This window comes from Asparagus officinalis, chromosome 1 (genome assembly GCF_001876935.1).
Source record: "Asparagus officinalis chromosome 1, Aspof.V1, whole genome shotgun sequence".
Classification (NCBI taxonomy): domain Eukaryota; kingdom Viridiplantae; phylum Streptophyta; class Magnoliopsida; order Asparagales; family Asparagaceae; genus Asparagus; species Asparagus officinalis.
The window spans coordinates 71,281,263-71,291,091 of NC_033794.1; the positions used below are offsets into that span (position 1 = coordinate 71,281,263).

The 9,829-nt window shown below is 36.6% G+C and overlaps 1 protein-coding gene across 1 annotated transcript; it reads right to left on the reverse strand.

The window, feature by feature from the left end:
* On the reverse strand, window positions 1,034-9,429 carry LOC109825967. Its single transcript, XM_020392903.1, has 9 exons — window positions 9,278-9,429; window positions 7,426-7,481; window positions 7,217-7,338; window positions 6,892-7,051; window positions 6,328-6,752; window positions 5,727-6,242; window positions 3,908-3,983; window positions 2,162-2,331; window positions 1,034-1,126 (listed from the first exon to the last, which is right to left on the reverse strand). The coding sequence occupies exons 1-8, from the start codon at window positions 9,344-9,346 to the stop codon at window positions 2,187-2,189; spliced, it is 1,569 nt and encodes a 522-aa protein (XP_020248492.1). The 5' UTR covers window positions 9,347-9,429; the 3' UTR covers window positions 1,034-1,126; window positions 2,162-2,186.

Genomic DNA, 9,829 nt, shown 5'->3' on the forward strand with positions numbered 1-9,829 from the left:
ACACCATACTCTTTCATGCTATATCCATTCAAATGATTGAAGTCTGCCATTTTATGAATCAAAGCTGTACTTATCTGTCTGTGTGGCTTTTGTGAATTCATACAAAGTTTTTAGAGATGCATTCTTATGTAATGAGACAATTGCATTGTAAGGCAGCAGGTATTATGAGACAGGCAGATTTAGTTTAGTTTCAAAGAGAAGGATCATGAGTCATATGAAGTTGAATTATTAATCTCCAGTGTATGACATCATTTTGATCTTATGGACCAATTTTAGTAGGATGAGGGATACTTGACTTGTGAATTCCAAGATAACTTGCAGAGCTGTGATATCGCTGTTCACTCACTCGTACTTCACTTTGCGTAGGCATATTGTGTTTAGGAAAACGCTTTTTGGCTCGCGCTTTAACGCGCGAGCCAACTTGCGCAGAGACAAAGGGGTGGGACACATTGTGCCAGTAGGGCCCACCCCCTATTTCTGTGCGAGTTGACTCACGCTTTAAAGCACGAGCCAAATAGCAGTGTTGTTGTGTTTATATCACCCACGGCAGTTCAACAGTACATGCCCTGGTCAGTTTGTACTTTTTCACTGGTAGCAAGAAAAGAGCGCTCACGAGATCCATGAGCTCATTGGATTCTCCGACTTCTTTCGCCAACTTACTCTGAATAAAGTCTACCTCTCATGAGGTGAAGGTCGTATTTGGTAAAAATCTGCATTTTGAGAAGGGCCTGAGTATTTATACTAAGCTCGTCATAATCTTCTCTCCCCCTTTTTTTTCCAACTATTCAGTCTCTTTCAGCTCACTCTTTTTCATAATATAAAAAAAAACTCCTTGAAAGAAAAAAGTTCTGACAAGCAACGGAGCGTGAATTACAGACGGTGAAAGTGCATTTTCACATTAAATCCGGCCTTATCATAAACACAGGAGGCAAGATACACCAACTACCTACATAAACGCATCCCTTGGACAATCACCGAGCCTTTTTTGGGGGGGGGGCAGTAAATGCACATGATGCAGCATAAGCCGCTTTCTCTCTCTCTCTCTCTCTCTCTCTCTCCATCATCAAGCACTTTTTGTGGTAAATGCAGACAGACAGCTTAGTGGATACCCATACCGAAACTGAATCTGCACAGAGGTCAAAATTTGTCACATAGGTGAAGTACATCGGGAAAGCAGCATACTCTGGTAAATGAAAAGAAAAAGAACTGGGGTTGTTGAGTTGGTGTCATTTATAAACAAATGTACCACAAATCTTGTTTATGAAGCGCATTTAGGGTCTGTTTGGATGCAAAAAATAGAGGGGGAAAGCAGAGGAAAGCCTGCAAAAGTTTTGACTTTTTCAAAACTTAAGCAGAGGAAAGCCTGCAAAAGTTTTGACTTTTTCAAAACTTTTGCAGGCTTTCCCCTGCTTTCCCCCTCCAATTTTTGCAAACAAACGGGCCCTTACAGGAACTACGGTAAGCGTCAGTGAAGTGTAAAGTTGACGCGGTGTAAGCAACGAAATAAGGTGTCAAATCTCTAGTATCGTGAGCACCAGAGGACAAATCTGTTACTTCCCTGATAACTGCACTATTTTCATTTCTTTTTGCTAAACTAGAGGCACCTGATATTGCACAGAAATTATATGAACAACATCCATTATTTGTTTCTTTCCTCTCACCTTTTGAGAAGCTCAAAATCTGCTTCCGAATAGTGTTGCATTTCCCGACAATACATAGATAAAGTAAGACAGTCTTAACTTCTATGAGAATGGAAGGAAAAATTACAATGCAAATATGTGCAATGCAAATATTAGTACATGTAGAATGTAGATTTACCGACCAACCAAGGATCAATTTAGATGCTCCCATAAATAGATAGACAAACTGTGTTCATACTTAAATTGTTCTCACTCACTATTTGGAAGTTTAGTAGGGACCAGTTGTTTTCCAGGGTACTAAAAACTTTAAATCACTTAAGTACAATAGAATGCACAAGCAAGCCACTATTGTTAAAGGAAAATTAAGAGAGAGAGGATCAGGACAATCATGAACATTCAGTTATATTTTAGACCTATGCACTCAGGTTTTCCATTTCCTAGAATCGTGTAAAGTCTAAGAAGGAAATTATATCTTCTGAGTGACATTTTTCATATGATATCTACTTTAGCGAGAGACTTACAATTAGAGCCTCTATATGGAGGGATTTAAACCTTCTTGAAAAAGGATAAAATGTTTCCTTGCTTAGCATCCTTTCCACCACCTTTTGCTGGTTTCTTGTTACCGGCTTTGCTCACTGGATTGGTTGGGGCATTTCTTCCTGCTTCCTGTGCTTTATTTGCTAAAGGAGGTCTGCCATCAAAATGCATAAGAGGTCACAAATTGAAGAAATGGTAACTAGTAAAGGAAAATGTCATGAATAAGTTACAACTGTAACTTAATGGAAAGCTGCACATTATAACATGGAAAATCTGAAAATAGTAAAAATAACCCTTCGAAAGAGACAACAATGAAAAGTGACCTCTGTACGAGACCATGTTGAAGAGTGGCCCTATTCAATCCAATGTTCTAGTTGGAACCGTAGTTTGACAATAAGTTTTCTATATTGAACACTTTCCCATGGGCACATGTTCCTAAACAAAAAGGTATGTTCTTTTGAAGAGACACGGAAATGGTAAAATACATATGTATATATTTGTCAACGACATTGCCACTGCACCACAACTTCGGATAGTTTTATTTTCTAACATACCCTTGCAGATTGAGGACCCTTTCATGGGGCAAAATTTGGAATAATAGAGTGGTTTCTTCCTTAATCCGATTTAGAAATTTGTGGCCAGAAGGATTGGAACCTGGGTTGCTCTGATATCATGTTAAGGACCCGGCTACTGCACAAAGTTTTAAAGTTATGGTGAGGGTCAAGAGTAACAGTTTTATATTCTGTCAAGTGCGCTCAAACTAAAGGGTCTTTAGCATCGTGTATAGGAGCAACCCAAATTCGAATCCTCCTAGCCATGAATTTCTAAAGCGGACTAAAAAAAATACTGCTCCATGAATCCAGATTGCGACCACGAAAGGACTCTCAATCTGTGAGGGCATGTCCTACAGTGCTAGAATATAAAACTATAACCCTCAACTATCACCGCAACTTCAGAGTTTTGGTGCACTGTCAAGGTCTTTAGCATTATATTATATCCCTAATAATTGTAATATTAAGACACACCTAAAGATCATTATAAAGTATCACGTGTTTTTCTCTTTTCAACTTTATATTACTTCAGTAGATGGATAAATTTCTATAATGAAATTATATAACTATGAGTCTATGACTAAAAGGAACCTAGTTAATGAAACTTAATATAATTTGTTTTGATGCAAGTTTGGTTTTTTTTTTCATTCTTGCACATGAATTAATAATAACTTCTGTAAGTCATCAGAACATGTCAAACACGTATGCCTACCCCTGCCAGTAAGTGCTCTAGAAATTACTGTACAACAATGTGTATCAAGAAGATCATACTGCTCGTAGTTTTGAGTTATATATAATTCGTAGATCATTTAGTACTATCACTAACAGTAGTTTAGCAGAACTAAGTTAAAACATGCATCACAAACTGCATAATACAGCAACTTTAAAATGTCGTAACAGTTGGTGCCCCAGCTCTATCAGCTGCAAACTAGTTAAAAGGATGTTAGCAAAATCTCAAGTTTGTAGTGGAATCCTAATCAGCTTTATATTTCTCACAAAGGTGTTCCAAAGTTTATTTGCTATCAACTCTCTGTCCTTATATATTTTGTAGACAAGGAAAGATGTTCGTTAAGTTAGTTTTTAGATAAATTCTTTCGCTTTTGGTAAATACATAAAAGGTGGGAGGGAAATGAAAATTTTAAGTGCATGCTTTTATTGGCACTTGCATCCATCAGATACCTGCTCCCAACATCATTACTGGTCGTATTCTTATCAGTATCACAAGCAGCTTCTCCCTCCCAGACAACTTCAGTCACTGAAAAAGAAAGTACTATAATTAGGAAAAACCAGAGTGTATCTTTCTGAGATCAGTTTTATCCTTGAACTATTTAAATTATAGAATTCTTATTCTTCCTTCAAATGGAATAAAAAGTAATATTGCTGGAAGCGAAGAAGAAACGTAACTATGGAAGAGAAAAGTAAAACATTCTCAACTTACTACACGAGTTTTAATGCATGAATGTACAAAAAATAGCATAAACCCAATAAATCACTTCAAATAGAATATTTAATAATCAAAACACGGTAATCTCATATTGATGCCATGACCAATTATTCCTGAAGAGAGCAAAGGCGAAAATTTCCCTCAATATTTTAAACTTTTCTCAAGAAACCTCTCAACATTGAAATATAGAATTCATCCATGATAATTTTTCTGCTTCGAGGAACACTGATGTAGCACATCCAGAAGATTAGATTAGTTAGGATTATTAGGATATGATTTTGAGATATTTGGTTAGGATTGAATTAGTTATTTGGCTAGAATTGTTAATTTATTATTTTATTGGATTTGATAAAATCTATTAGTTAGAATTAGGATTTATTTTATTGCTATAAAAGGATTGTAATGCTTCATTTTAGAGAGGAAGAATTAATATGAATAAAAAGTTATGAGTTTTGAGAGATGTTTTGGAGCGACTCCATAGGCGTGAAGCCATGATTTTTTATTAGGCGTCCGGGTGTGAAACCGATCTTTTCTACTGTTTTCAGTGGTTGGATGTTGTGAGTTAACCTGGTCTAGCCTACTTATTTTTATCTTTCTTTATTTGATCTTTTATTCACTTAAAAAAAGTAAAAAGAAGAAGTTACTACTCACATGTACTGTTCACCAGGGCACTATTCATGATCACCTCTGTTTCACATCAAACATCCATTAAGAAGGAAAACAATAACAATAAGAACAGACCCTAAGTACTTGCCAACATGGTAAAGTGTCTTCAGGACCCTTGATAATACATGGAATGAAACAAAAATATAAAATCCATAATCCATAAAACAACTTGCAAAGTAGAAATCGATGTTATGAGGTTTAATCACTTAGAAGATTGTAACAGGGGCAGAAAATACATGCATTAACGGGTTTCTTTGTAGTCATGTTTTTTCGAATCAGCTATATCACAAAAATGAGAAGTTGCCAAGAGATAAAAGGAAACAGTAAATTGGGGCTAAGGCCCAATTTTCTCTCAAAAAAATAAGTTTAAAAATGCGCAGCAAATTCATCAGAATCTGAAATAAGAGATAGACATGGCTCCTTAAAAGGTTGTGGAAGTAGCCAAGCTGTCTCATTAATATCACAAGAAGATACATTCTACTTTCACAAATAATATTACTTTCCAGGGAGACATGCTTCAGTTTGGATGTAAGAACAATCAACTTTCCAGCATGAAGCTTTGAAAGCTTGATGATGAATGCTGTTATACTTTTTTAGTCTCAAAAATACTTTTTAGTCAATTTCAAACTTTCTGGAACCAAATGTCAGAATGATATTACATTTGCAAATCATTGAAGATTTCAGAGGTTTATTGCTGTCAAGACATGCAACATCTAAATTAATCTCGAGGTCCTAAGAGTACAGAATCTTAAGAAGACTTTTCACCTAACAACAGATATTATTGTCATTAAAAAAAAGCTGGTCACTTATTGCTGATTTTTTTTATTATTATATCCAAGCAAAAGAAAGCAGCATATTTAAAAAAAAATGCAAAGACTGGTAAAATACCTTCTCTACCACGCTCATCTATTCGTGTTTTTAGCACCTTTCTTCTTTTGGGTAAAGTGGAAGCATTAGTTTCCTCATTGTTTGCTTCCGTAACTTCATCAACTGCATTTGGAATATTGTTCTGACTCTTCTTATGTAAAGAAATCCCAGTAATGTCATGTTTGTTTCCAACTCTTAAATCACCCTCACATAATCCAGAATATTTCTCTTTGGTTTTACCTTGCTTAACCTCCAATTTTTCTTCTTTTGGGTGTTCAGAACTTAATTTCTTTTCCTCCAACTTTCCAATATCATGTGACGAAGTTGACGTAGGCCGCACATTTGGAGGATCGGGAGATGCAAGCCTGACTACATTTTCCTCTTCCTCATCTTCATCTGAAAAATCCATAACCACCCGTCTCTTTCTATTGTTTGAACCATTTAATCCTCTCTTGTAGTTTAGATCAGCCTCATCGTCATCATCACTACTCATAGCATTAGCTGCTTCCTCTGCACAAATTTGCGCTTCAGCTGTGACTGCATAACATTTAAGACAAAGTAGACAAAACTTAAATCAATATTGTCTAGCATGAAACAAAAAGGAATATATGGTCATACTTACTAGAGATCTTTGCAACATTGCTGGTAGTGTCTGTGGCAGATGCTGAAACCTTTGAAATCCCAGATGCACGACCCCATAAACTAGCTATAGAACCATTGCCTCCTGATGATGTCTCATTCTTGCCTTTCTTTTTGTTAGTGTTGATTGCAGCTATTGATTCTTTAGTTACATGGGGCTCTGTTTGTTGATTGTTAATTACTGAAGCACTTCTGTCACTTTTACCACTTGAAGCGGCCATTACAGAGGCCTCTATTCCATTTTTTGCACTTGACTGCGCCTGTTGAGGGCCTGGAGCATATGAATTTTTGAGGATGCTACTAGTTTTAGGTCCCATAGAAGTTCCATCATTTTTCAGCTGTGAAACACCACCCGCTGACTTTCCATCTACTGTGCGTTTGACATATGAATTTGAAACACCACAATACCTAGAGTTGAAGATAAAGATCAGCAGTTGCATACTGATACAAGAAGTCTCATTTGTGCCCCAAAATATACAGCTAAAAAGGCCTGGAAAAACACCAAAATGAGAAGTTCTTCAACAAAATAACGAAAAGAGTGCTCCACCTGTTGTCCCTTAAACAATTTTCAGTAGTCAAGGGCTGACTGAAGAGCTCTTCTGCTTGTACAAATTCTGCATTCCAAAGCAAAGCTAGATCCTTTGGGATGCAAGCTTGGACACTATAAATCTGAACTGAGAAGTTGTCTTTAAATTCCTGTTTTACTTCTGTACCATTAACATAAACACAATTAGAAAACTTGAGCATAAGAGCATCAAGTCACGCTAAAACATGTTATTCTCACAATGATGATGTATAATAGGTATGAATGCGAGAAGATCACAATAAAATTCTAGTAAAGTTTTGTTTTATTTTGTACTTGTCCACCTTACCTGCAAGATTTGATCTTGACGCAAGTTTTATGCAATACATTTGAGGATTTTTCAACCACCCAGATATTGCATAAACAACCTGTAATTTATTTCCATGCTCGGCAACAAAGTCATTCAGCAACCTAATCAAAATAAGAGGCAACTTTTCTAAATCATATTTCACAGAAGTTCATATACTAATTATTCTTTAGATAATTCCAGATCCATACCTCTTGGCATAATTTGATGACAACGAAAAGTTGCGGCTAAGCCATTTGTAAGAAACCTGTCGTATCAAAATTGAAGATGTCACTTATTGAAGTAACTCCAAGACGATTCTACTGCTATGAAGTTGAAGCAATTATCTTAGCGTCCATTGTCACAATGCTAATATCTAACCACTCTCAATTCTAACATATACCGTAAACACTGTAAACAGACAACAAAATTAGGAAAACCATGGATTCATAGTATCAAAATGTAAATATCTGCATAATTTTGTTGACCGAAAATTCATAAGGTCATGCACCTAACTCATTTTTTTCAACATGTCAATGAAGGGCTAAATTACCATATTGGTATTAAAAGGAGTACTTGATGACCAGATTGGTATTAAAATTACCTCTGGCGACAACAAGGCATTTAAACTTACACAATGAGACAAATAGGCCCAAAAACAAACTTTTCGGCCAACTTTTCCAGCGACTACTCACATAATTTTTCACGTGATGCTTATGTGACATATTTATGATAACATGACAGCTGTAGTTAGCCTAACTCAAACCATTAGAGGGGTATACTTTTAAATTAGTGTAAAAGCAATGAGGGGTTTTTTAAATCTGGGAGCTTCTTCTCCTTCTTCCATCAAATTAGGGTTCTCCATTGCTTGAGAACATGGATTCCTTGATCTCAAGCAATGAAGAACCACCAATTTGAAGGAAGGAGTCCCAAATTTTAAAAAGTCCTTCTTTTTAACCTAATTTGAAAATCACTTCTTCTAATGGGTTAAATGAGGCTAACTACAGTTGCTACGTGATTATAAACATACCACCTAAGCACATGTGATAGATTACCTGAGTGGTTGCCGAAAAAATAGCCTGAAAATTCATTTTTGGGCTTATTTGTCTCATCGTGCAAGTTTAAATACCCTGTTGTTGCCGGAGATAATTTTAATACCTTGTTGGTCATGGGGTACTTCTTTTAATGCCAATCTGGTAATTTAGCCATCAATGAAGTATTAAATTATACAGCTTTTTCTGTCGTGAAATTGTTGAGGGCAATTGCAATGCCACAGGACGTGTTTCTTAGATAGTTTTGTCTGATATCATTTGTAATGCAATTTCAACTATAAACATTAATTATAAACATTGCTATCTGTAGTTCCATCTGTAGACTCGTAACGAGGGAAATTCTAGGGTGCTCCCCATATACATAAGAATAAGCCATGAAACAAGCAAGGCAGTTTTTGTTGATAACATGGTCTTGAGTCTCTTGACTCGAGCCCCATGCCCATAATTGCATAGGCTAAGTTTTCCAGCACCAACTCAAAATTGACTATAGGTACGTACTTGTTCCTGGAAAGCTTCTCTTTCTAGAGCTGTAATATTTGATGGCCACACCCTTCGAATGAGAAAATTTCCGACCCCACAATTTTCAACAACATACAGTACCATCAAGCTCAATGAACGTGAAGGAGGTAAAGAAAGTACAGCACAACCTAAACCACATCATGATCCCATCTTCACTTGACAATCGCAATCAGATTCTAGGTGACGTCAAATACAGCCACCATTTGCAATTAAGGGATCATCAATTACCTCACAACTGTAACCATATAGTTCTTCAACACGCTCCCTCCTCATAAACACCTTAAAATTTTAACTCTGAATCTCTCAAACCCCTATTCAACTCTCCACGAAGGGCTCATTCACGTAATAGACACACCTAATAAATGAATCCTGCCCTAATTTTAGTCCTAATGCTGATATTGACACCAAAGACCAAATCTTGCACCGCTTGAAATCACAATAAAGCCAAAGAGGATGCTAAAGAATCGTTAATCTGGGGGATTAGGGGTTTTACCACTTGGAGTTTGTCGGAGACGAGAGCCTGGATCTGGCGCGAGATTTCTAGGGCTTCGCCTCCCGCCATTGAGAAGGGATCCGATCGTCGATCGCTGCAATCCACAGAGACGAAAAGGGCTCGGCTCCCAGGGTTTCGTTTCCCGCCCTTTCTCCAGAATGTTTGTTAGATTACTATCGCCTTCGCTCATTTTTATAGAAAGGGCGGCGGGGCTGGGGAAGTTTTAGGGGTATTTCAGTCATTTCCTTTTGCCGATAAGGAAGGGCTTTTTGGTAATTATACCATAAGATTTATTTTACTAGTAGGTGTTGCTTGTCCAACAACTAAAACTAAGTTGCTTATTATTTAATCTTTAATCTCGTGTGTGTTCGTAGTCCTTTCATTGAAAATTTATTTATATTTCATAACCATCGTGTCTTTTTCAGTTAGCGTAGCCAACAGCTATCATTACACATATTTTACATAGTATTATTATTATGTATGCATGAAATTTGCATAGTCCTCCGTAAAAGGAGCATGTTTTTTTTCTTTTTCCCTATTGGAATTGCAGAA

Excerpts from the sequence above, each read along its gene's own strand:
- LOC109825967 (XM_020392903.1), bottom strand. The coding sequence starts at position 9,346 with ATGGCGGGAGGCGAAGCCCTAGAAATCTCGCGCCAGATCCAGGCTCTC. Across the intron at positions 7,339-7,425 it reads TCATCAAATTATGCCAAGAG|GTTGCTGAATGACTTTGTTG; the intron begins GTATGGATCTGG and ends TATTTTGATTAG. Across the intron at positions 7,052-7,216 it reads GTCAAGATCAAATCTTGCAG|AAGTAAAACAGGAATTTAAA; the intron begins GTAAGGTGGACA and ends TTAATGGTACAG.